This window comes from Nuphar pumila, chromosome 11, assembly GCF_984573655.1.
Source record: "Nuphar pumila chromosome 11, dmNupPumi1.hap1.1, whole genome shotgun sequence".
Lineage (NCBI taxonomy): Eukaryota > Viridiplantae > Streptophyta > Magnoliopsida > Nymphaeales > Nymphaeaceae > Nuphar > Nuphar pumila.
This window is the reverse complement of record NC_143259.1, coordinates 115,049,658-115,077,219: the sequence shown is the minus strand read 5'-3', so window position 1 is coordinate 115,077,219 and position 27,562 is coordinate 115,049,658. Positions and strand designations below refer to the sequence as shown.

General features: G+C 42.1%; 3 protein-coding genes across 3 annotated transcripts; 1 reads left to right on the top strand and 2 right to left on the bottom strand.

Annotated features, from left to right (window-relative positions):
• Positions 1-80: 80 nt before the first annotated feature.
• On the bottom strand, positions 81-1,835 carry LOC149822971 (uncharacterized). The gene has a single exon (XM_089980416.1). The coding sequence runs from the start codon at positions 1,833-1,835 to the stop codon at positions 81-83; it is 1,755 nt and encodes a 584-aa protein (XP_089836542.1).
• A 15,399-nt stretch (positions 1,836-17,234) lies between these two features.
• Positions 17,235-27,549, bottom strand: LOC149822969 (protein TRANSPORT INHIBITOR RESPONSE 1-like). The gene is made up of 4 exons (XM_089980452.1): positions 26,256-27,549; positions 21,491-21,983; positions 20,304-21,070; positions 17,235-18,187 (listed from the first exon to the last, which is right to left on the bottom strand). The coding sequence occupies exons 1-3, from the start codon at positions 26,756-26,758 to the stop codon at positions 20,318-20,320; spliced, it is 1,749 nt and encodes a 582-aa protein (XP_089836578.1). The 5' UTR covers positions 26,759-27,549; the 3' UTR covers positions 17,235-18,187; positions 20,304-20,317.
• LOC149822970 (Dynein light chain type 1 family protein) lies at positions 17,801-18,177 on the top strand. Its single transcript, XM_089980453.1, has 2 exons — positions 17,801-17,938; positions 18,046-18,177. Exons 1-2 carry the CDS (start codon positions 17,801-17,803, stop codon positions 18,175-18,177), a joined length of 270 nt encoding a protein of 89 aa, XP_089836579.1.
• Positions 27,550-27,562: the final 13 nt, after the last annotated feature.

Genomic DNA, 27,562 nt, shown 5'->3' with positions numbered 1-27,562 from the left:
TATAGATATTGAATGAGATCACAAATCCTAACAACACAAAATCCAGAAATGAAAAAAATAAGGACAAACTATTTACAAGATCATGATTTCCAAATGCCGCCTAAGATCCTTCGGAATTTTTTACCGGAGATCCTCCGCAAAATCCGCCTCGCCTCCGGGACGTCGCTCTCTGCCAGCCGCTCGACCGCCTGAACCAAGCCGGACGCCGAGATCTTCTTCCGGCCTGCCGGAGAATTTGATATCCAAACGAGAACGTGGAGCAGGAACTGCCTGACCTGAGTGTCTTGGTCCGTGTCGAGCGTTCGGAGGACGCGAACGATGTTGTGATTTTCCTGAACAAAACGTTTCCTGTTCTTGGGGACAGCAAGGAGTTCCGAAATGGCCTCGGCAGCCAAGACTCTTACTACAATAGACTTCGCCTCGAGAAGCTTGAGCAGTTCCGGCATGATTCCGGCATCTCCGGCGACCTTCTTCGCCTCGTCGGAGAGCTTAACGAGCTCTCGCACGGCCCGTACCGCCGGCTCCTGCGCCGAGAACTCTCCTCTCCTCAAGGTCGCCAGAATCTGACAGAGGAAACCGGACTGAAGGGCAATCTTCATCGTGTTCGGCGAGGTTACGAAGTTTCCGATCGCTCGCAACGCGAATTCCCGGCATTCCAGCGACTGCGATCCCAGGATGGACACGAGCAACGGAATCCCGCCCTCTTTTACAATCGAATTCCTTGTGATGCCGTCGCCAGACGACATGATTCGAAGGCAATCAGCCGCACACGCCTGCGCCTCCTCGTCGCCGGACTTGAGAAGACTGAGCGTGACTGAAACTACGCCTTCCTCCGCCATGAATTGCCTGATCTCCTCCACTCCGGCGAGGTTCCTCAGGATCCCGGCGGCCTCGCGCAGGAGCGCACCCTCCTCCGCCCGGCAAATCGCTAACGATGCCGTGACGCCGCCCTGAGAAGAGACAGACCACGCGTTCTCGTTGTTCGCCGTGAGCCGGTTGAGCAGCGCCGCCGCGGCCTCCCTCCCCGACCGCCGGCCTGTTTCCATCATCCTGATGGCCGGGAAGACGACTCCAGCGGAAACGAGCTCCGCCTTGTGCTCCTCGTGTCCGGCGATCGCAGAGAGGATTCCGGCCGATCTCTCGCCTATCTCTCCGTCGTCGGACTCCAAAATATTCACCAATTGAGCTACATCCCCTGTCTCGACGACGATTCTCTGGTACTTGTCGTCCTCGCGGACGATCTCCTCGAGAGTGCGGAGGGCATCCACCTTCATTGCTCTGTTTCCGATCTGAACGCGAGTGAAGAGGTCGCGGACGAAGAAGCGCATGTCCTCCCTGGGAGACCCGGTGGGCGGGCGAGAGACGACGATCGCGAGCGCTTGCGACGCGAGGGCACCCTCCCGGTAGACGCCGTCTAAGCGCTGGATGTGCTCGTCGAGGCGGCACGAGAGCGCGTCGAGGTCGCTCTGCATCAGCAGCTTCCCGCTGTACGAGAGCTCCGTGCAGCTCCGCGCGAGCGCTGCGCAGTCTCTCAGCGTCGGGAGGATCTCCGGCGCCGCCACGTCCGAGAGCTCGCCGCCGCCGCCGCCGCAGGAGGCCGAGGCGGAGTCGAGTAGGAGGAGGGCGTTGGAGAGGTTGGAGCGGAGCCTGTCGAGCTTGGCGCGGATGGACTGCCACTTCGCGGTGAAAGCTCTGGTTGTGTGAGTGAGGGCAGTCACGGCGGAGATTAGGTCCACTGCTCGCAGGAGATCGCTCGCAGGATGCCGGAATTCTCCCTTCTTCTCGTCCTCCGATCGCTCTCGCTCGCTTCCCTGCTTCCTCATTTCTGGTTTCATTACTCCATCTAAGAGAGAGAGACACCAGAGGGTTTCATTTACGCCGAGAATTCGGCCGGAGATAACCAGATTTCCTTCGTTGTCTTCTGGATATGAGAGAGAGAGAGAGGTGAATCTGGTGGGGGGGAGTGGTGGCTGGAGGATAAAATAGGAGAGTAACGGGATTTCTGAAGAGGGGAGTCTGGATCGAGTGCAGTCATACGGCACAAAAATTGTGCATTAAGGACATGGTTGCCCTCCATCAGGCCTTGGGCCCCACAACTGACAGGACTGCCCTCAAGATTAAAGGTCATCAGGTGCTTAACGCACAAATATTTGTGCAATCATATTGCATCTGATCTTTTAGCGAAGAGGGGTGAGTGACGGTTGTGTTCATTCGTTTTGCAATTAATTACGAACATGTTCCTCATCGGATGCGGGGTCTTTTTTTGCTTGTCGTGGAAGAGAAGCAATGGAGTGTCAAGGGTAGTTTTATAATTTTCTACTGCGAACTTACTCTAACATTGAGAGTTCTTGTTGGACTACATGGATCGGGTCGGGTGTGTAAGCACGGTAGAAATATGGAGACCCGACAAAACTTGTCGCATGATACTCACGAACACCACTGAGATTTTTTAAAAATACGTGACATTAGTGCAAGATATTCACAAGCCCCTGAAAATTTTGATAATATCGCAAGAATAATTTTTTCATATTCTTACATATTTTCAATATATCACAATATTTTCTCAAGATTCATATATTTTTATTTTTATTAGTAAAGTACTGAGATTTTCCCAATATTTTTTAAAGAATCGAAAAAAAAAATAAAATTATCGCAAGATTCCCCCGAGAGTTATGGATCCGGGTCCATGCTCTCTCTCTCTCTCTCTCTCTCTCTCTCATGACTGTGCATCCAAGTACAAGAGTAGGGCTGTCACTACTGAACCAAGTTTAACCCGAATCCGTGGAACTTGGATTTGCTTCGGTTACTAACATGGACCTGTTTTTAGTATTTCTAGACCCGATGCAGGTGAAACTTGAAGTCTTGAGACAAAAAAATTGAGGGAAAAATAGCCTAATTGAGACTGCCTCCGTGGTGATGGTCCCAAGTGGCTATGCAACAAATATCAGGAATATCATGATTTTTATTGTGATATTTTCAGAAGCGAAAATACTATTTAAAAAATATGATTCAATTCATTTCCTATTTTTATATTTTTCAATATATCTCAAGATTTTTGTCTCTGTTTTCGACAACGAGATTTGTGTTTTTATTTTTTATTTTTGTATAATTAGATAAAGACCGTCACACTCATCAGTACAAAACCTCAAGTTCTTCTTATCTACTATACTATAGGAAGTATACCCAGCTTCAACCTCATAGCAAAAGGACACGCACCCATGTGTTTTGAACTCGTGACGTCCTGTCAATTTGGTGACATGTTTGTGACATTAGATGAAACTTTATCCAAAACCTGTCCAATGTGGGGTACTAAATATTTTTGGTATCCCCTTGTCTTATACACCATTTATGGGTATCTTAAAGTGAATACCTTCAACATGGAAGTGATGTTGGAGTAGGCCATTCAAGAATGGGGCACATCCAATATAATGAATGTAAGACAAATCCATGGCCCATTCGGAACACATCTTAATGAGTGACCTTATTCTTTAAAGTAGTCATGATGAGAAAAGGATGCCAAATGTTTGGGGGCAAGTATAGTCTTTTTCTTTTTTCTTTTGACAGAGAAAGCTGGGGTTAGGCAGACCCTTACCAGTTATACAACCAATCCACAGGGATTCGAACTCGCAACGCCCCAACACAAAGTAACATGCACTAACTGCTCTTACCAAATAAGTGGAGCCCCCTGTCGGTAAGGATAAGTATACTCTTGCTAAGCTCTTAAGGGATCCACCTATCTGGTTAGGTGGGTGGGCTTAAGGCATTCCAATAGAAGGATGTTGTGAGTTCGATAACCAAAGTGTGCATCCTTTGTTATAAGGTTAAAGCAATTAGGAAACTATTCTTGGTAGGCAAGGAAGAGAAGGCCTTGAGTAACCTAAGGACCTGAACAAGTAAATTGACAAGCCCATGAAATTCATAATGTACACAAGAAACGAAAATCTTCAACCACTACAATCTCTTCAAGAATAGGAAATTAATAGATCATGATTTATTTAACTTCATAACCAATTGGAAAAGCAAGAAGTAGATGCAGGACCCACATTGTCAGGTTTCACTATAACCCACCAACCACACCAAGATGAGCATAATAGAATCTAGTTTTGAATTTTGATTATGTGAAACTAGAAACTTCCTAACTTTTCTTTATTTTCTTTTTATTTCAAGGGAATTAGCATGGGAATTTCTTATGTGGTATCAAATGGTCATTAGAGAGTTGGCATTAGAATACAGTCATGTTAACTTTTTTGGGGATTTATAACTCAAATAAACTGCACCCGTCACCAAGACCTGGTCGTGCTGGCTCAGCCTGACATACAGTCATCGTGCCGGCAACATAGAACTTCGAGGTTAGGACCCCTCCCCCCGAAGCCTATGCTACGAGTTGGCTTGTGAAAAGGGACGACTACCATGAAAATTGAACCTTAACTGCCCGTCTAGCAGCCAAGGCCCTGCCCCACTTCATCACCCCCCGTTAGGGCATACACTCATGTTACCTACTGGTAATGTATCAATTTTTTTTTTGAAAGAAAGAAGAGTAAATGTATCATTTTTAACCATTTGAGCATGTGGTCTGCATGCAAGTAGTAATTATTGAGTACAAATGGAAGTTTTACATTCCCATGATATTTTAAAATGTAGAAGAATCCAAAATCCGTTTCAAAAGATCATTTATGCAACCAGTTTTCCTACGAAAGGCTACAACCCAAACATATGATGAGCATTAACCAAATCATTAGAGACATGATCACAAAAATAAATAAATAAATAATTTGAACATTTTGATATGAAAGCACTAAGTATTCAACCTTTATTTGGTCATCTCCCTACTAATCATTGTGTTACATGGAAAGGCCAAGATGTACTTAGAAGACAAGACTAGCAATCTCATGCCAAATTATTAGCAAGTCTTTACAACCAAGAATTCAATTAAACTCCCTTTAAATAAACACAATAGTGTTAGCAATGCCTATAAAATGCTATAAATTGAATACTCAATATAGTCCCTAGTTCCTACATTTTTATGTCTTATCTGAAGTACTCATCATAATTGCATGAGAAGGGGCTGAATGAACATAGAATAAAAACAAGTTGAACAAGGCTCCTCATTGTCTAGGCATGAGACATGAGTCTCCCAAAAGGACATGGTTCAGCCCGGGTGCCTGAACAAGGCAAGCACAAGTCCTCTTTGATGGGTCCCTAATATTCTAAGATTACATTCTGTCACTGCCAATGCATAATTGGAGTGTACACCAACTAGAAATTTTGACTATCCTGTTGGTACAGCTCTTTTGTGTATACCGTTCGTATCTTGTTTTCTTTTTTGGGATTTTTTTTTTAAAAAACGCACCTAAACTTTGAGCAATAATAAAAAACATACCCAAGATTTAGATGTCATTAAAAACACATCTAAACTTTTTCATGATTAACTAAAAAAGTAATTTCCAAAATTTATGTGTTTTTTTTATTATTGCCATACTTTAGGTGTCTTTTTTAAAATGTTTTAGAAAAAAAATATTGTTTTAAGAGTAAATCAGTAACTTTATCCAATTACTCCACTTTAATAAATAACAACTAAAGTTAAATTGAAGGAAATGTGTTTTCAATTATCAGAGAAGAAATTTAGATGTTACAATATAAAAAATTTAGGTGTGCTTTTGATTATCGCCAAGACTTTAGGTATGTTTTATGTTTTTTTCTAAATCATTATTCATATGTTCAAATTTGTGGGGTGCATGAGTTATGAAGTTGCCATTTGGGACTAATATATATATATATATATATATATATATATATATATATATATATATATATATATATATATATATATATATAGAGAGAGAGAGAGAGAGGTAGTTGTGCAACCCTTTGGTGCGCAGTTGTGCAATTGTGCTAGCCGTCCATCACGGGCCTTGATGGACCAGCGCAAAAAGTAATAAAAATATTTTTAGCTGCAGTTTTTTAACAGGCTCAAGCAGAAATTAGGACCTTTAGCAACAGTTTTTTGACCTAGCTGCGGTCAAAAAATACCTCTAATAGCATGTTTTTCTTCTTTTTTTGCTGTCCATCACGCCCTATGATGCACGGCCAGCGCAATTGCGCAAGGGTTGATCAGAGCTCTCTCTCTCTCTCTCTCTCTCTCTCTCTCTATATATATATATATATATATATATATATATATATATAATCTTACTGCTTCCTAAAGATGAATTTGGGGCAGAAGGAGGCGAAGATTCTCTTCTTAGGGTTGGACAACGCTGGGAAGAGGTTAGGGTTTCGATTCCTCTTCGTTTCTTTCTCAAATTTTGTTTTTATTGTTGCTGTTTTGTTGTTGTTTCGGTTTTGTTTTCTCCGATCATCTCTATGGGTGGAGTCGATCTGTGCTATGTCGTTCCTCTTTTCTGTTTTGAATTGTATTGTTGTTTCTATGATTGATCTGCTCTCTCTCTCTCTCTCTCTCTCTCTCTCTCTCTCTCTCTCTCTCTCTCTCTCTCTCTCTCTCTAGGCCATTGAAACAGTGGTCTCAAGAGTGAGCGAGATCATGTTTCCTGGCTTGGCTAATCTTACACAATCGGGTGCAAACTGACAACTTCCTCAAATCCATCGGTTTTCATCTGCCGAGTAAATGTGTGTTGTGTGAGGCGGCTGAAGAATCTGCCTTTCACCTTTTTTGGGAGTGCTCTGTTTTTCAAAACATCTTTAAGGTGACTTGGAAGAAGCCGGGGGTCAGCGTGCGTCAGGAATCGTTCGCCAATGATTTGTTGTGGGGTCCTCAACCAGTTCGTCATTGCAACAAATGGCGTATTATTTGGCGAACTTGGCTTCTCTCGTCATGGTGGGTAGTATGGATGACTCGAAACAATGCTATTTTTTGGCATATTCCGGCAGTGTTCAACAAAATGGTGAACCTTATTTTGGCGGACGTATACGCCATTCTCCGCATCAACATCCCTGATCTGCAACATCATCTGCCTCCAGGGACCATTCATGATCCTGGGTGATGCTCGTCGCCTAACTGTATTTGCTTCTTGTTTCTTTCTTCCTTTTCTCCTTGCATCTCTTCTTTTCTTTTTTTCCTTTTTTGGGGCTCCTTGGCATGTCTTGGGCCCGTGTTTGGTTTCCCGGTAGGTTCAATGTTGGTTGAACCTATTTTCATTTCGTAATGTTGATGATTATAGTTCGGCTCAAGAGTGAGCGAGTGTGAGAGAGAAAGGAGCGTCTCTTTTCTCTTTTCTTCGTTTGCTCTCTCTCTCTCTCTCTCTCTCTCTCTCTCTCTCTCTCTCTCACATCTCTCTCTCACCCTCCTCACGTGCTCTCTCTCTCTCGTCCTCTTCGGCTCGCCGAAGGAGGCCCCGATGCAGGCCTTCGACGTCCCCCTTCTCCGGCCTCACCTTAGGATGTCCCCGACCCTGAGCCCCCGTGTCTCCCTAAACCACACCGGCCCCGACACACTCACCTGAGCCCCGACCCTCCCTCGCCTGAGGCACGCCGGCGCCCCCCTTAACTCCTAGCTTTCCCCTGACGCCTCCTACCTCTCTGTTTCCCTCCTCCCCCCTCGTCACCTTCTTCCTCTCATTGGCACACTTGTCCCCAACACTGTCTCTCTCCCTCGCCGAAGGCACGATGCCCCTCGTCGAAGGCACGGATCCCCCTGATGCCCCGTTTCTCTCTCCCTAACTCTTTCCCTAAACCACGCCGGCTCACCCGATCATTGTCTCCCTCTTCCCCTCGCCAAAGCAGAGCCACCATCCCTCGACCTCCTCTACAGCTACGCCCCGCCATCGCCCGACCTTAGGGTTACCCTCTGCAGCGTCGTCCCTCACTGCATCCGAGCCACCATCACCGAACCTCTGCAGTGTCTTCCCTCTCTGCATCAGAGCCACCACCACCAGCGTGCACTTCCCTCTCTAGTGTTGCCCTCCTCTCCTCCTCATATTGCCGCTGTAGTGGACAGCCGCAGGAAGCCGCCCCTCTTCTCCCTTCGTTGCTGCGTGTGGGAGATGCCCAAACAGTGGAAAGGGAGGAACGATCGTGGGTGGTGATGACCTTCTCCGTGCGGGAACCACCATCGCCAGACCTCTGCAACGTCTTCCCTAACCGCATCGGAGCCATAACCTGCAATCGCCTCGACCCCCTTCTGTAACCGTCCAACTTCCCTCCGGAAGCCAGGTGCTCTCTCTCCTTTCCTCCTCACGAGTCGCTTGCCGCGTGTTTTTTGGGGTCTTGCTTCTGATCGCTCCTTGGGAGCAAATCGGAGGGCCCTCCATTTCATTCAGGATGCTCTTAATGACTGGGGCGCATCATTCGCCCTTCGACGGTGGGGTTTGGATGTTGACCTGCCTTTCAGACTCAAGCATCAATTATTTTTCAATCTCTCGGATGTCTTTAGTTCATGCTTGGATGCAGGCTCTCTTCATATCTCGGACGTCAGAAAATTTATCCGTGCCGTTAGGAGAGAGTCTCTCGAAGCTTGTTCTGTCATGGCGTTGCTTGACCCGCCTTTCTTTTTTCGGGAGCTTTCGCATTGGGTCACTGATCGGGGTTGGCAGCAAGTTCAATCTTCATGGCAACGCTCTTTTTATGCCCTTCGCACAAGATCTCAGTTGCGATGCGCTAGACCGGGAGACTGGTGGTGCACATCATGTTTGTCTTTGAATTTTTATACACGCTCTGATTGCCATAGGTGTGGTTCATCTTTCCTTGCTCGTCGTCATCCTTTTTGGAAGCGAAAGCAAACTAATGCTCCTCACCAACATTCAACTGGGAAGCCTCTTGACTCCAACGAACCTTCTGTGTTGGGGACCCACTTTGCCTGTCAGAATTCTAAGTGACCTTCGCGACGTACTTTTTTTTCGCCATGGGTGCAGATTAGAGATCTTCAGGAGCCGAAGATTTCTTTTCATGCCATTAAGATTGGGACTATCTGGGTCCCGGTCCAGTTATCACATGCTCTGCCAAGGCAGTTTACCAGAAAATCTTGTTCTAATACGGTTCCGACTATATCATCTACATCCTCGACGTTCGTTGCCAAACCCAGCACGTCTGCTCGACTTCTCGCATCTCGCTTTCAACGGTCGTCGAACGTGCTGCTGAGGAGCCCTAAGATATCTGTCGCAACTAGTTCTGAATTTTATCCTACTGGTGATAAGTCTATCATTATTCCACATGCTCATGCCATCATGGTTTATCTGTTAGTGACTATGTGCCTTACACGACTAGCACCCCTTCTCGAGGTGGATTGGTAACTCGGTTAGTCAGTCATGCAAAAGGTGGAACAAGGTCAATTTTGCCATCGTCTTTCATTATTTTTTCATTAAGGCGCTTTGATTATATGGTGGTTCACATTATGACGTTTAATGCTCGTTCCACTGAGGCTCACAGATGCATGATTATTGGTTTATCAGTTTCTTTTCCTTTATCGCTGGTCGTTACTGAGGCCACTATTATTGCATCTACAGTCACTGATTCTGTGTGTAGTTCTTGGAGGTGTGGGGCTCTCCCAAGTGTGGCTCTCCCTTCCGCTCCACCCGTTCCTCGAAAGTCCCCCCCTCTGTCGCCCTTGGGTGTTGAGGTTGAAGAGGCAGCCCGGATGCTTGATATCTCTCTCTCCTCATCTCAGTTGCTTCATATAACTGTCGATATGGTATCTACTATCTCGGTAGTCTCTATTATCCTAGGTGGCTCCTTAGGTCCTTCACTTGATGTTGTCTCTGATTTAAGGGGTGATTCTCCCGGTCCTTCGAGGGCTACTGAGCGTATGGGGGTTGTTCGGCACTGGCAAGTCAGCAGTGGTAGTAGAAGCAAGATGAGCAACCCACTCAATGTTACGACTTTCGATGGCAGGTCTCCACAAAGGTCAGCGAGGTCACACACCCCTCGGATTTTTCCAGATTGTGTGTCATGAAGTCTCTTTGCTGGAATATCAGGGGCTTGAATTGCCCCTCTAAGCGTAGGTTTCTGGCAAATTGGGTTAGACAGGAGAAGACTGACCTGATTGCTATTTGTGAAACTAAGATGGATGAAGTTTCTCACTTTGTTGCCTCTAGTATATGGAGGGGTGCTGACTATTTTTTTCAGCCTGCGGTCAACCATGTTGGTGGTATCCTTATTTGGGGGAAGCAATCTTTAAATATTTCTCAACTGGACATGGTCCGTTTTCTTTGTTTGTTGCCTTCACTTTGCAAGACAGTGAGAGGAGGGTTGTGGTCATTGTTGTATATGGCCCTAATCACGCTGTCATGAGGCCTGCTTTCTGGAACGACTTAAATAGGATCATCGTCTCAAACGAGAAGTATCATCTTCTTATGGGAGACTTTAATTGCCTTTTGTCTATTCAGGATTCTAATAACCTCGTTCTTCCCAATCCCTCTATGCGAGGTTTTCAAGATTTTGTTCATCGACATCACCTTTACCTAATTCCTTTTATTGGGGAGTGTTACTCTTGGTCGAACAGGCGGATTCACCCATGCTGCAGAGTTCTTGACAGGGTTTTTGTCACTCCAAATTTGCTGGATCTCATTCCAGATGTCAAATGTGTCTTGCTGGCTCCTTCTATCTCGGACCATGGTCAATTAATCACTACTTGGGGGGGTGGTTTTAATTGCGCCAGGAGTTTTGTGTTTGAACAATGGTGGCTCCAGGAGCCAGATTTTCATACTATTATTTCAGACTCTTAGAACAAGCCCTCCAATGAGCAGTGGGCAGCTATCTGGTGTCATGAGAAGTTGTCTCGTCTCGCTAAGGATATCAAAGCTTGACTCCATAATCGAGAGGTGGTTAAATTTCAGCAAATGACTGCTTGGGAGCAAGAGATTTCAGCATTATATCAAACTATGTCTTCCCCGGAATCTCTATCTGATTCACACTTGCAAAGTTTGCAGGCCAGATCTATTGAGTTATCAACGCTTTTGAAGAACTGCAGGGTCAAAGACGAAATTAGATGGAAGCAACGGGCAAGGATGAAATGGCTTGCGACCGGAGACGATAATACTAAATTTTTTTACTCATATGCTTCTCATCGTCATAGGAGGAATGTCATCCCATCAATCACCATTGGGAATGTTTCGTACCTTAATCTGCACGTTATTTCAGTTGTCACTCAGTATTTCAAAGATTTATATTTTGTTTCCCTTACTGCGAAGGGTGTAATTGGTCATGTTTATGTTGGTTCGATTCATCAAGATCAAGCTAGAACTATGCAAATGAAGTTCTCTGAAGATGAGATTTTTAGGGCAATCAAAGGTTTGTCAGGGTGGAAAGCTCCAGGTTATGATGGGTTTCATGTGGATTTCTTCAAAATTTTTTGGTCTTGTGTGAAGCCTGATGTTATTAACATGTTTGATGAGTTCTATCGCAACTCCAGATTGCCTATTCAAACCCACTTGGCAATTATTTCTTTAATTCCGAAAGATGATTCTGCAACTGATATCTCTAGGTTTCGCCTGATTTCTGTTATGAGTGCCCCTTTATCGGATGATTGCCAAGGTGTTGGCTAATAGGTTGAAGGTCGTGGCTCACAAAATTTTTTCGAACTCTCAGTTTGCCTTTATCCATAATAAGAGGATTCAACATTCATTCATCTTGGCCTCTGAAGTCATTCACTCCTTACATCTTAGTGGTCAGGCCTATTTTTCTCTTAAATTAGATTTTCATAAAGCCTTTGATTCTGTGCATTGGCCCTTCTTATTTCAAATGTTATCCAATTTTGGCATTGGTCATCGTTTTTCTGGGTGGGTGAGGGAATTGGTCTCTAATGCTCAGGCCATGATTAAGATTAACGGCACTAGAGGTGATCAGATCAAATTGGGGCGTGGGCTAAGGCAAGGCTGCCCTCTATCGCCTTTGTTGTTCAATGTCATTGCTCAGGGTCTCGTGGTGTTGCTCAAGCGTGCTGCGGAGAAGCGCCTGATAGATCCTCTAGATCTTCCAGATTTTTTGGACCATATTCTTATATATGTTGATGATATGATTATTTTTGGGCGAGCAAACGTGCAACAAATGCTTAGATTCAAGCTTATTGTCCAGTTCTTTCTTTCTCTTTCTGGGCTTTCCCTAAATGATAGCAAATGCTTTATTACTATGTTCAATGTTCAGTATCCTATGCTTGCAGCGGGTCAACGGATTTTCAATTATGCAATCTCTGAGTTGTCGATGACGTATTTGGGTCTGCCGTTACAAGTCAAGCGCCTCTCTTCCGCTACTTGGGCTCCAACTATTCAAAAAGTGAAAAACAAGTTTTTTTTTGTGGCAAGCGTCTTATCTCTCCATTGCTGGCCATCTGACTTTAATCATACATGTTCTTTCTTCTATCCCTGAATTCTTCATGTCAATGTTCGTGATGCCTGTGGGCGTGGAGAAGCAGATTTGTCGTTTAATGACGGATTTTCTTTGGTCTGGGTGTCAGCTTAAGAGTAAGCACCATTTGGTTGGTTGGCGAACGATGGTGTTACCTAAGCGAACGGCTGGCTTAGGTGTTTTTGCTCCAAGATAGAGAAGTATTGCTCTTGTGGCCAAGCAATGTTGGATGGCCCATCAACCAGGTTCTCCTTGTGCTCGTTTGCTTCATGCTAAATATGGTGCTCCTGATTTATCTAATTTTCGTCATAGAACCCGGGGGCTAGCGATCTCGCACTTGCGAAGCATGTGGCTGAGAGCCTTATCGTCCTTCAGAGATCAAATTGGGGATGCAGGTAATTATGATCAGTGGTTACATTGGGCTATTACACCAAATGATGTGTTCCACACCCATAAAGTGTATAGATCGTTGCTCCCCCCAGGGGCAGATTGGTTCCCTGAGTGTGCGTTATGGGGTAAGGGCTCTACCCCAAGATCTCGGGTCTTGGCTTGGTTAATTTTGCATGATAGGGTTCAGACTCACAGTTATTTAAAGAAGTTGGGCTTTCAGTTTCCAAGTTGGTGTGTGCTGTGTCAAGCTGCTGAAGAAACTACTTTTCATTTATTCTGGTTCTGCCCAATCTTCGTGGCCCTATTTAATAGCACGTGGAGATCTCCGAGCGTAATTGTCAAAGAGGAGTCTTTTGCGCTTGATCTGCTCCTAGGCCCTATTGAAATTAGACGTTGCAAGCGGTGGAGACTAATCTGGAAGACATGGTTGATTACTACTTGGTGGTTTGTTTGGATGGCATGCAATGATGCTACTTTCCGTCAAATTTCGGTCATCCTTAATAATCTTGTCCATAAAATCTTGGTTGATGTATATGTGATTCTACGTATGCATCTTAGAGACCTCTCCTTTCGTCTGAACAACGTTCACTCATCGGTGGTTCCTTCTTATCCAGAGGATCCTGGTTGAGCTTGGCTTTGTTGTTTGTTGCTAACTGGCTGCAGTTTCTTTTTCTTTTCTTTTGCTTTTGTTTTTCTATATTTTAGTTTTGTTTTTCTATTTTGTTCGGTTCATGGGTTCAACATTTTGTTGATCTTCATGAGTGATAATGTTGATCCTCTTTCGGCTCTCTCTCTCTCTCTCTCTCTCTCTCTCTCTCTCTCTCTCTCTCTCTCTCTCTCTCTCTCTCTCTCTCTCTCTCTCTCTCTCTCAGCTGACATACCGGTTGGATACCTGAATAACAAATATTGGATTTGGGTTATATCGGGTCAAGAAAATGGAATCACAGATTTTACTCACACAATTTAGAGGGTGCTTAGAATATATTTTTTTAATATATAAATATATAAGAAAACCCTTGGCGATGGGTTGGATACCAGGCAAAAAACTCATAGCGAAAACCCGACCCACATCGTATAAACTCTAGGTTTTCGTATGAAAATAAGTTGGGAACCAAAACTTAGTACCAACCATTACAGCAACATGCCGTCTATTGAGAACTTGGTAAAACCTCATCCAACCCAAATCTGATGCACCATCATGCCTGCACCTGGTTAGTTAGATATGAAGAATTTGACTTTATGAAATATCCCTTCTACTGTTGCGGCCTCTGCTATTGTTGCGCTTGTTGTGCCTGTTGCTGCTATCCTCTCTGACCCGTCAAACTGTTGGGGACAGTAAATCGCAATGTGCTCAAGCTGTTGGCACTGGTAGCAGACTCTTATGAACGATGATGACTCATGTTGCATCGTTGGCACACCAAAGTATCTAATAACTATACTGGTGAAAGAGACTACTCTGAAGTATGAGGCACGACTTGCTGATATATTTGAAAAGAGCTCAATTACCAAAATAGACTTTTGATACAAAAAGATAATAGGATATAAAATTTTATGGTATGCTTTGATACCAAACCTGTAACGACCTTAACTCGTACTCATGAAAAGTGATAATTTTTTTTTTATGTGCGAAAATATTCTCAGAAACTCAGGCCTTTACAGTTCAAATACAACCACCACCACAAGGAATCTTATACCCATCATCTAAACCAAACCAAACACAACTTTATTTATTAAATTCATAGAGTCCAAACGATATGTGCAAGTAAATATAAATAAAGCAAAAAGAAGAGTCACACTGTTTATAAGAATCTGTCAAGTAATCATGTGGTCTCTTCGTAGCTTCTCTCAAAAGCAAATTGTCTCACTGGGCCTCTAAGGTTGTAAAAATATAAAAGTAGGAGTGTCAGAATCTAAATAATTCTGTGTACGAATCTCTCTATTAAAACAAACAAGTAAAATAACACAAATAAGATTCATACAATATTTTAGAGGAATACAGTTATGACCAATTCATAATTCAAGTAATCATTTAAGCAATAGAGAACAAGTGTTAAATAAGAGATGACATTTATTATCAATAAAGAACATCAATTATATAGTAAAGACATTTAACATACATTGGAGAACAAACATCATGCACTCACCAATATATAACAACTAAGGGAATAAGTAAATATGCATGATCTAATGCATAGCAGAAATATGCATGATTTCAATACACATGCATGAATAAATTATTATTTTTTATCAAAGTATTTTTTTCATGTGCATGTTCTTATTAAATGCACACAATTTAAGTTCCTCTTTTTAATTATCGTTGTCCGCGAATACTTCAAATGAGTAAAAGTTATCGAAGTCAAGTTAGGTTCTCAGTTGTAGCTTAACACACAATTTGTATTTTATTACTGAGTTTCAAACTTAGCCCTCAACCAATATCAGGAATCAACATCATCCAACAGAACATTAAAAATCAACAACCAATGTTGAGACACTATGGAAATCAACAACCATAATGCCACTTTTTTGGTATACCAAAACAACAATTGTGTCTACACACTACTCTCAGGCAAAGTAACAGACTCTCTCTAAAACTATGCCCAGGAGAAGAACCTCAATATCGGGTTAAGAACAACGACAACAAACACAAAGTTTTAGTATCCTCACGGTTTCTCAAAATAGCAATGTCCAAGATTCTCATATTATAGTAGGGATATCAAGAAAACATAAATTACACTGTTTTTTAATTTTTTTTATCTTATTATTAATTTATTTATTTTAATTTCCAATTCAACATGCAGAATTAATAACACAAACTCGCAAATCAATATGTGAAACTCTTCACGGGACCACCGATCGTGGTAACATAGAACAGTTCAATAAGAACCATAATATCATATTTTATTTTTGCAATGTATAAAACAACTAAAACAAAGAGCAATACATGCTCAAGACTCACACAGCCCATGATGATTCATTTTCGGTGTAAAAATTAAGTATCTGAATCTTAGTGAGTGATGTTGGAGGATCATAACTAATCTCGATATTATGGGAACAATTCACTTGTGATTAGGGGTGTCAATGGGTCGGATCTGATTTGGACCCAAGTAAGTCCAAATTTGAATATGTTTTAAGGTGCAGATACTGAGTCCAGACCTGGTTCCTATGGGGTATGCTATAAGAAAAACCATACCCGAACCCTATAAGGACTACATGAAACAGACCCACTCCATACCTAGTAAAATAATATTTTTTATGTTGAAAAATCATGGGTCTTAATCGGAGCTCGGGTTGGACTTGGGTCTGGTGTGAAATTTCACAAACCATACCCGCTCCTTATACTAATTGGATCTTTTGGGTCCGGCCCGGTTTCTAATCAGATATTTTTTATCACCAAACCCTGGCCCTATAGGGTTTGGTACAGGTTGGTTTCGGGTCAAACCCAACCCATTGACACCTCTACTTGTGATGTTGATTCCAGTACCACAATTGAAAATTGATGGCCTTGTGTAGGTTTGCTCTCTGCTAAATATTATCCAACACAATGGGGAAGAACAGCTCTTACTGGAATGGTCCCCTGAGCTCTGATCGTGTGCTTCAATGTTCTCTATCTATTAATACGAGGGGGCCTTAATTCCCCAGCCCACCCTTTTCAGGGAAACAAAAAAAGCAAGAAAATTAAACATTATTTTGTTTTGAGAAAAGTACTAAATACTGTTATGGAGGAGTTCCTGTACATAACATAAAAATGGTCAATGATAAGAGTATCACATCTAAATCAATATTGATTTAGCACATATAATTTCAACTAATTTAGATTAAAACAAACTGCAACTAAAACTACAAAGTTCGCAATGTACCTAGGTTTGTATATCTCATGGGTTACAGAAGCACCAACTCCTTTAAGTGCTACTCAACCAGAAGCAGGTTACAGAATGATTCTTTTTTTTTTTAAAGGCAAGCTGGGGTTAAGCAGACCCCTACCAGTTATACAATGATACCATTGGGATTCCAACTTACAACGTCCCAACACAAGGTGACGTGCAATAGATGCTCTTACCAGACAAGCGGAGCCCCTGTTGGTGCACGGTTACAAAATGATTCAGGTGGTAGCATTTCACACGTATTGGCATCAGCATGATCAATGCTTGAACCTACAGGGTGTTTGGGTGCACCTTACCAAGGAGATATCTAATAATTCCGTATATATCGTGGTTTATCATAACGTGAGCATCATCACCGTCGTCATGGACCTCAAATCATCACGCATCAACCCCACTACCATAAAACTCAAATCATCAGCATTGCATATAATTATCTCAACATGTACCCAATTGCATCATCATCCATATCATCTTCATTATCAAAACCATTCTATATTATCATCATGCAACTGTACTATCATCAGAATTTTTCTTCATAATAGTATGTTACTTAACACACACACAGATAGAGATGCAATTTCCAAACAAAAGAAAACTGTAATTACTGAAAGAACTAAGAAGACTGTCAAGTTCGAATTCTACGACGATAAAATGGCCACAAACTTCATATGAAGCTCAAGGGATTAAACAAACTTGAATTAAACAAATAATTGTTCCAAAGTTCCAACAATCTCGTCCTATAGATGAAAACCAACGCCCCGGCCCCAACAACGTGGTTACCTGCTCCCCTTTTAACCTCTTACACAACAAAGAAAACAGAAAAACCTGATCTACACCCAAACGCGAACCACCACTCACACAAGGCAGCAGACTGGGAAGTAAGATGCAACACGTTGCTCCCAAGTTGGACCTCCCCAACCATCCACCACCTAATTTTCCACCACCTTCCTTGCCAGAAACACCACAAACGTAATGCCAGTTGTTCATTGAGTCATCCAGGTCCGACATTGCTCGTCTTTTCCCGATTACACGTGTCTTGTGTCTCTCGTTGAAGATAACCATCCAAATCTCTCAGGTCCAAGTGGCATGAAATTGACTACAAACACCCACCATAAATTCCACTCCCAACCTTTCATTCTATGAAAACATAGCAACCAAGAGCAGGTGTGAGAGTAAAAAGACACAGAAAGGAGTACATAAGAGAAAGCCAGAAAGGAGTACATAAGAGTGAAACAATGTTAAAAGGCAAAGCTGTGATAGAAGAGACAGATATGCTACAGCCCATGCAGCAGCACGCAGTCAGGCTTGCTGCAAAGGCACTCGATTTCTTTGATGTAACCGATTCCACAGAGATAGCTCGCTATATCAAGAAGGTAATACTGCTGCTACTACTAACCATCTTACTAGTGTTTTCCTTACTGATAGATGCTACAGATCTAAATTCCTATAAAAGATAACTAAAAAGAGAGCAAATGTTCAGGAGTTTGATGGGAAGTATGGCATGGGGTGGCAATGCGTGGTTGGAATGGATTTTGGATCGTTTGTCACCCACTGCTATGGCTGCTTCATCTACTTCTGCATCGGTAGCCTTGCCATCCTGCTCTTCAAATGATCCGCTGGGCCTGAGACAGGCGGCAATCAATTAGCCTCAATGGACAGAGTGCAATCGTGAAAAAACTTCTTACTCGAAGCGGTAGCAGCAACATTGGCAGCAATGTATAAAAACCAGAAAAAGGAAAAATGTTGCAATGAAACACATTGATAGCTTTGCCATCAGGTATCAGATGTTTGCTCATGAGTCTATATGCTTTGCTTTAACAATGAGACTGTAATGGGCAAAATTCTGGAAAAAAAAACAGTGGCTCTCATTGCATGCTTGCACCATATATGTTTTCTTTGATCAAGGAATGATATAAACTACGTTTGAAAATAGAATGCATGTCTTAAAGACAATAGAAATGGTGTGAACCACATGTTCCCTGGAATATGCCTAGGAAAACTACCAAAGTGTAATCTTAAATCATTATAAAGTGAAAGAGAAAGCTGAGAGATGGTAGCATCAGTAGATGCCATCCATTACCTCTCCTAAATATACGAGTTGCAAGTAAGACAAATGACCACTCGTGCACCACCAGTCTCCTGGGGGGATGGAAACACACGTTACATACATGAAGCTGTGAGCACAAAAGAATCTACAAATCTTTTTATTTTGGCTAAGCCAAGGGAGAACCTCATCACTGACAGCACATTGGCAGCCCTCTGGTTGGGATCTACAAATCTTACCACCCAGCAATACATGGAAACACATGACTTGACATGCATAAATTTTTTCAGGCACATACATATTAATATCTGAAACACAAACTTTAAGGGTTAATAATTCAACGTTTATGTCCATAGACTTTTAAACATGCATGTATACACATAGCATGCAAAAGAATCATAGAACTGATTCTAGCATAGATATTTTTCAAGAGAATAGAATTGTCATATGTAAACAAGAGAATAAGTATCACTTTCAGACGTTCAAATATTTCAACTTAAACAGAAACCATAACAGCACAGGAATTACTTCAACAGAGCTCACCAATGCCTCCATGGGACATTTACAGCTAACCAGTTTACAAGCTGAGCAAAGTAATAACAAAAAATCAACAAAGGATTTCAAACGCAAAGAGCAGAATGCCAGTGATATGCTGAAAATAAAGCATAATTTATTCCAACTGCTCAAAATTATCAGCAATGCATGGCCTTGCTAGTGACGCAGAATCAAAAAAGAAATCGGGGAAAAGGACACTATGAAAAAAATACAAACACATACAGTCCATGATATGGATGAGATTTTACATTCAAGCATAAATTCTTCACTTAAAAATGTAAAAAGCATTCAAACTAATAAGTAACCAGTGATATACAATACTTTTTTCTTCCAGCAGAAATACATGCAATAACATGAATACAACAACAACAACAACAACGCCTTCATCCCAAAACAATTGGGGTCGGCGATATGAACCAAAAAAGAAAATCATTCTGGGTCTTCCACATGGATCCTTCTCCTCCAATCATTTCTATCTAATGCCATGTCCTCGGTGAGGTTCAAAGCATTCATATTCTTTCCTATCATCTCCATCCAAGTCTTCTTAGGCCTACCTTGACCTCTTTTAACTAATATATTTTCCCATTTCTCCATCCTTCTAACTGGAGCATCATTAGGCCTTCGCCGAAGATGTCCAAACCACCGTAAACGATTCTCTCTCATCTTATTTTCAATGGATGCAACGCCTACCTTCTTACGTATCTCCTCGTTTCGAATCTTATCTTTTATTGTATTTCCACACATCCATCTAAGCATACGCATCTCAGCTACACTCATTTTTTGAATATGATGTCTCTTGGCAGCCCAACATTCCGTACCATATAGTAAAGCGGACCTAATTATCGTCCTATAAAACTTTCCCTTCAACCGCAATGGCATTCTACGATCGCAGAACACTCCAGTTGCACTTTTCCATTTCATCCACCCAACCTTTATCCTATGATTTACATCTCCATCAATTTCTTCTCCATACTTTTGAATGATAGATCCCAAATACATGCAATAACATGAATGCCTTCAACAAAAAAATTTTCTGATTTTTGCCACAATACAAAATGTCAGAAATGGAAAAAATAAAAACCTCTGCTTAAACTTGGCCATAATCAATTTATAGATAATTGTAACAAAGAGAAGCTTACCGAAAAGACATTGTTCATAGGGTAAGAACAAATGGCGGTGCATCGGATCTGGGGCCAGCCACCGTCCTGTAAACATACACTTTCTCAGCCTGCATCTCATCACACTCACCTTCCTTAATCACCTCCACGTTCAGCCTAGGCATCTCTCTTGCCAGTATCTTACAAGCACTCATTGTCACCTTGCATGCAGACATCCACAATGACCGCATTTGTTCATAGCGCTCCAGTCCTGCCAGCAAGGCAGCATTGCCGAATGGACAATCCCTGATCTCTAGTTTACGCAGCTTTGGGCATCCTTGCAACACATACTGCATTGCCCGGTCACTGCTGCCCGCAAAAGCAACTGAGAGTGTCTCCAAGTTCTTAGCATACATGCCGATGTACTCAAATGTACGGTCCGTGAGGAGCCCTGATACAGCAAGCCTCTGTATCCTGCTGCAATGCTTGACTACAGCACCAAAGCCTTCATCCATGGGTTCGTTTGTCAGATAGTCTGGCTCACAGGGGTTCAAGATACAGAGGCGGAAGTGGGTAAAGTTGGGACAGTTTTGGGCTACCGTCTCAACAGCAGCATTTGTCATCCGTCTGCAGAAGTAAAGTACATAGTGCAGGTTTGGGCAACCACGAGAAATGGCAACAAATCCAGTCTCAGTCACACCACCCAGATCTGGTTCAAAGGGAGCAGCAGGAAAAACACGAAGTTCTTCCAGACCTGGGCATGCAGACGCCACAGCTTCCAACCCTTTATCCTCAACAGTGTCCAAGACCTGAATGATTATCAAATGAAGAAAAAGTCAGATCCGAAGAAGAGAATTCAAAATTACAGAAAGGTGCAATACAAGGAATCTGCATTCCAGACGCATGGCCCAAATAAGCAATTACCGTTGAGTTACAGCCTAAGTTGACAAATTGACAATACTAGAATGAAACCAAAATCTCTAGTGTTGGCTGCTAATATCTGTTACAAGCATGCTTTAAAGAATAGCAAACAAGAATATTTAATGGGGGGTCAATTCATCAGCCCAGTAATGAAAACAAACCAGGTTAAACTTTCCAGGTAGAGGCAAGAAAAGTATCAATATATTATTTTAAACCAAGTTATAAGCCTAATTCAGGCGCCTAGTAGGCTGGAAATTATGAAATCAGAGAGCCTTGCAAGGATGTAAAAGCAGCTTAATGTTGCATACCCATAGGCGCCGAAGCTGAGGGCAGCCTGCAAGCAGCTGAGCCAACTCTGTACTTTGAAGGACAGCATAACTCAAATTCAAAAATGTAAGGTTTGCACAAGACAGGGAAAGTGCAGGAATGTATAATGATGTTACTTCCCATAAACCAGACAAAGTATGCAAATTTTTACAGTTGTTGAATGCGTTTTTGAGCTCGGCAATTTGCCGCAGAGTGAGCTCTTGTAAAAATGATCCTGTCCCAATCTCTGTCAAATGTGGAACTTTTACAAGAAGCCTCTGCAACTGCTCCGGTATCACACATTTGTTTACTTTCAGGACCTTCAGAGATGAGCACCTAGATACGAGCCTTTCTAGAGCATCAAAGTTCACTTCACTATTGAGACTTGCAAAGTTGAGGACCTCGAGTGATGTAAAGTTTTCGGGGAAGCAATTTAGCCAGTTCCCACCAATATCAAGTATGTCATTTTCTTGTATGTCCATCTCTGTTAAGTTCCTGAAAGTGCAACAGGATGCTCAGACAAGAGAATGAAATAACCCAATCAGCACAAAGAAAATTCAGATGAAGATGAAGCACAAAATAGAACATCTTGCATATATCGCTAATAGCATGTACCATACATCAACGCAATTTTGACAACCAAGAAACCTGAAAGAACCATTGAACATTAAATTGCCAAATATATCAGATAGGTGGGCATGGATCTTGCCAATGAAAGGACTACCAACTAGAAGTTAAGAATGCCAAACAAAGATGTGAGTAAGGCTCGGTTTGCATTGGGATGGAAAAGAATTTTCAATGTGTTGCCAAAATATGGTGCTTCCAAAATGTGGTTTTGGGGTGAAGTTGCCTTGCCAAAAACATTCTCGTGAAATGATGTGGAAAATGGGTTGGGGTTGCCAACTCCATCACCAACACTGTGTTTTGGCAACATCACTGCTTGGAAACAACATAGGGTGTTGGAGAAACCACACCGTACAGCTCCCATACAGCGGAAGGTGCTAGGGAAACCACAATACAACTCCAACTCAAGGCTTCCAAACAGAGCCTAAATGCTCGACAAGAAAATTTTACCTAATAACATCCGAACATGAAACTTACCATAATCACCTGTATCATTAATCGAAGAGATTTTCAAAAGTTGATAAAACTCGGGAGTTTAAATTTTTTTAAAAAATATAAATAACAACAAAAAAAGTTAAGAAAATAATAAGTTTTGCATTTTTTTCTTTCAAAAATATAAAGAAACATGTTTTAAAGGTTTTAAAATATAAAAGAAACAAAAAATAGGAAATGCAAACTTCAAATAAAAAAATGAATTTTTTCTCAAAAAATATTGTGATATTTTGCTTCTGCTGAAATTTTGAAAATATCGTGATATATTTTTCGATATTATCGGCTACCTTGAAATAGCCGATAATATCATGATATTTTCAAAATATCGGCGATATCGGTGACAGTGATCCTTACCAATAAATATTTTCCTTGATTAATGTAAGCCAACTCCAACAGTATTTAAGAAGCTTCCTAAAGGTTGCATGAAGAGTATGATGATGTTTTCTCTTTTATTACCTATTATCCAAACCAGCATCAGAGAACATTGAGAGTTTTTGTCATCATGGAAGAACCAAGGTTACATGATAACCAAAAAGGCAGTGGTAACTGAACCAAACTTACTAAGAGAACAAAACCTTAAACTTACAAAAAGAACAAATCAAACAACCTCAGCACAAAATGTACAGCCACCAGCAACAAAGGCAAATTTAAGTATGTCAAGCACAGGTGTGCAATGCATGCATGTGCAGCCATATGCAGTGACACAGCAACCGGCAACTTTAACACATATAAATGGCATTGGACTTCAGCCATCTATGCATAAAAAATGATCAGTTAATGAAGAATCATAAACACATCCAAAAGGTTATTTCAACTGTAGACACAGCATCTATCCATCCTGAATCTAATTGAAGATGCAAACGGGCCTCACCCTGTCTTTTCTTGTATATGTATGATTATGGTAGAAATATGAATACATCACAACGGTGAGTGTGATGTGTGTTTTCTGATACCATCCTGTACCACACTGACACACATGCACATGTTAAAATTCTTGCATCTTACAATCCTCATCCATGTCATACCCCCTTCAGGTGTATGCATCCAGTTGACAAAGCTATTATGATCCAATCCTCATTTCTGTAATGAAATTTTCTAGCAGTATTCCAATTGAACAGAAATTCACCAATAAAACCTACAAAAAAATCTGATTAATTTGGCAAGAAAGACCATAAGATTTACCAGTTAATCTGCTAGCTAATATACTACAGAGAGGTACAAAGCTCTTCCCATAAATCAGATATAGTTTAAATACAGAGCCTTTTAGTGAAACATCGGTAGCTACAATGTGAGGCATTCACAACATCCATGACTGGTGACACAACATCTTTTGAGTGAGGACCAAGCAGACATACCATCTCACAACAGTGTGTGGCCGTGTGGGCACTCTATTAGAAATCATGGACCCAATGAGATCAAAGGCAGGACAGCAGTAGTAGTAATATGCAGCCAATGGCCCTCAGCCATATAGGCCAATGCAACATTGTTGATTGACCCAAGAATATTAATCATTAGGTCAAATGCCCAATTGGTGCAAAGAACCACGGCAGAAAAATCATCAAAGTTACACCAAATGTTGTTTGCCATTATGGAAAACTCCACAGTAAGAACACAATTAAGGCCATTAATTACACAGCCATGTACATCATCTAGGCCAGTTCATGAACAGGGCTTTGTGCAGCAGGATCACGAGCACTTTTATCATCCAAGAACCTTGAAGAAATTTTGTAATCTCCTGGACCTGACTGACACAGACACATCTATGCAGGCCCTATACATGCACAACCATAGAGAGAGAGAGAGAGATGACTACAGTGGCATATTCTTGGGAGAATTATAGGTCCTCCAGCAGGATCTAATGGAAGAATTACTGGCCCACAGGATTGATGGCTACTACTGACAGAGGTTCTTATTGTCATGTCAGCATGTTACTACTGACAGAGGTTCTTATTGTCATGTCGGCATGCAGCTCTTCTTCATCACTTTGGCTCTCAAAAGAGGCGCCTTGATGATAATATGATTTGGATGTTCTGCTGTTGGATTAATCTTTATACCCTTAGATATTGACACTGCAGTGCACACCTCATACAAAGCTTCCAATCAAAACGGAGTAAAAACAAAACACTTTTTGCTCTCTGAGGGTGTCATCCTTCTGAACAAGAGGGAATCTCAACTACAAAGGTTACAAAGTTCCTCAAGCAGTGGCTCCCCCTCCCTCTGATTAGAGGAGCATTCATTCCTCTTTTTCTTTGGTTCATATTTTGAATCCTATTGGTATGAACAAAAAATAGGCCGATTTGGTAGTTTCTTGTTCCATTTCTTGTGGAGTTAAATTCTCATCGGCACGTTATGCACTTTGGGCACGAAAGATACTGATTTCAAAAGAAAATGGACCTCTTTCTCTCGTTTTGAGCTGAAACAAACGCCACTTAAAAGGGAAAAAAAACTCAAGGGAAGATTATCCGTGTTTGCAACAGAACTCTTAAATTTCATCTTCAAAAAAATCAAACCAAGCAGTACGTAGACACATTCATGCCCCCATCATAATTATGATGTGGTTTTGGACTTTGGTGGTGGCTAAATTGTGAGTTCCAATATGGCATGTTATTTCACTACTTTAAGGCTCTCTTTGAGAGCATGTATTTGGCACTAAAAAGCCAAATCTTAGCTATCTCAAATCCAGAATTGGGGAGCCTTGGAATTTGCAAGTCTCATGGCTGTCTGGGAGCACGTTTGGGAGTTAGCATTTTTTTGGCAACTATCAGCTCCCAAACAGCAAATGCAAACTAAAAGGAAGTTAAGAAGGGAGATAAAAAGAGATGGATTTGAGACTACCAAATTGCATCCCATGTTGAGATTTATCATATCCAAGCTCCCACATATTGGTGGATGTTGGAGATTCAGAAAGCCTCGTATTCCCTACACATCTTAATAGGTAAATTTGGATACTCTGAATTTTGGCTGTTATCGAATTAGTGGAGAAGCTGTATTTCAATGGAAAAGCAAGATACATGAAGATCTTGTCTGATTAAATGGCGTATGAGCACCAACCAAGAAATGAATAATAGTCGTAGTTGGAGAATGAGCATGCCTGACCCACTCATGCATGTACATGTCCCATACAGTTGATGTCAGTGAACCTCACATAGAGGACCAGAACAAAAGTGCAGAAGGGTCCAAGAGTATTACAGAAGAAAAGGTTGAAGCTAGAAGCACTATTAAAAGTTTCAAGAACATGACAAATAAGTATTGTTTCCAACAGAAGATGTAATACCAATGAGAGTGAAGCAGTTGCAATATTCAGAAACCCATCAGTGCTATTCAACAAGCTGAAAGAAAAACTTTCAAATCTTTAAACTGATGTGAGACAGAATGTTTAGACTAATACATGGATATATGCAAATCTTACAAAGACATGCTTGCAATAAAAGAATGCAAAAGTAGGTCATAACTAAACAACACAGGGCACCTTTCACCAACATAGTCAGCCATACCCACTGAACTAAACCACCAAATTCAAGATAGAAACTGAAAACAGATCACAGATAGAAATTCATACATTTCTAACACCAAACCAAAGGTAGAAAGAAGAGGAATCAAACCAAACAAGAAAAGCACAAGGAAATGAAGTATTGTGAGAAGAAGAAACACCTGCAATGTGTTGCAATAGATGCGAGGCCGTCCGTGCTGAACCCGTCGCAGCTAACAAGCGACAGCGCCCGGAAATTCGGGAACGAGCATGCCAGAAAATCAAGGCTCTCATCCGTAACAGTCATCCTCTTCAGCCTGAGCTCCTCCAGGAACGGATACGCCTTGGCCAGCACAACCAGCCAGGAGTGGATATCGGCGCCCCAGTTCGGCGGGACGAGGTTGAAGTCGGAGAACCGGGGCTTCCCCTTGAGCGTAATGCTCCGGATGTTCGGGAAGCGCCGGACCAGGATCTCCGGCGAGACCGAGTAGCAGTTACCGATGAACACATGCGTCCGGCTCCACCTCTCCGCGGCGTACCAGTCCTTGCAGACGAGCGAAACCGCGCTCCGATCCTTGTGGGACCTCACGAAGACGAGAACGTGCTCGAGAACCTCGTCGGGGAAGGACGAAACTCTAGCGTCCTCCTCCCCGCCCGCGACGTCCTTCTTCCTCCTCGTCGACATTCTCGCGAAAAAAACACAACCTAGCAAACGCCTGCCATCGTCGCAAACAGCTAGAGTTTTGCAGATCAAAGCGAGATTCTCCAATGGCGGGTTCACCTCCAAACACTAGCCCTATAAGCGAGCCCTAGCTCAAAAGCTACCATTTTCCCACATCAGAACCCCATTCTTCCCCGTTCCAGAACTCTAGCTCACATCCAAACACTCCTCACAAGCCCTAAATCTAAAACAAAGGACATAGAACTTCGGAAACCCTAAAAAATCCTAGAAAACGTCGCGCTTTTAAGAACAGTGTGAGTCTTCCGAGTTCGAAAACAACACTAATCTATCATAATACAAACCATAACCCTAAAAAAGGGATTTGGGGAACCCCAGAAGGAATCTCACCCTGGATCAGAGGCGAAATGTAACACCTTGGATCTACAAAACTAACACAAAGAGTGGGAATCACCTCCCCAACACTCAAAAACAGAGAAAAAATACCCAAAAAAAGAGGGAAAGCAGAATCGAAACCCTAGAAAAGGATTACAGAGCATTCACCATGAGAGAGAGAGAAAGATACGGAGAGAAAGAGGGTGGGAAAAGAGGTAATAAGAAGAGGACCCTCCTTCCCGATAAATCTAAGTACAAATCTCGATCTGCAGAGAGAGAGAGAGAAAGGGACCTAGATCTCTTCTTATGACGACTCAGATTTCACGAATCTCTCCGAGTTGGGAAAATGGAAAGCAAGAAATTCAAATAAAAAAAAAATCAGAGAGAGAAAGCCTCTGCAAATTTACCTGACGCCTCCTCACTTGCTGTAGTGGG

Excerpts from the sequence above, each read along its gene's own strand:
- LOC149822971 (XM_089980416.1), bottom strand. The coding sequence starts at position 1,835 with ATGAAACCAGAAATGAGGAAGCAGGGAAGCGAGCGAGAGCGATCGGAG.
- LOC149822970 (XM_089980453.1), top strand. The coding sequence starts at position 17,801 with ATGTTAAAAGGCAAAGCTGTGATAGAAGAGACAGATATGCTACAGCCC. Across the intron at positions 17,939-18,045 it reads TAGCTCGCTATATCAAGAAG|GAGTTTGATGGGAAGTATGG; the intron begins GTAATACTGCTG and ends GCAAATGTTCAG.
- LOC149822969 (XM_089980452.1), bottom strand. The coding sequence starts at position 26,758 with ATGTCGACGAGGAGGAAGAAGGACGTCGCGGGCGGGGAGGAGGACGCT. Across the intron at positions 21,984-26,255 it reads TCTATTGCAACACATTGCAG|GAACTTAACAGAGATGGACA; the intron begins GTGTTTCTTCTT and ends TTGCACTTTCAG. Across the intron at positions 21,071-21,490 it reads CTCAGCTTCGGCGCCTATGG|GTCTTGGACACTGTTGAGGA; the intron begins GTATGCAACATT and ends ATAATCATTCAG.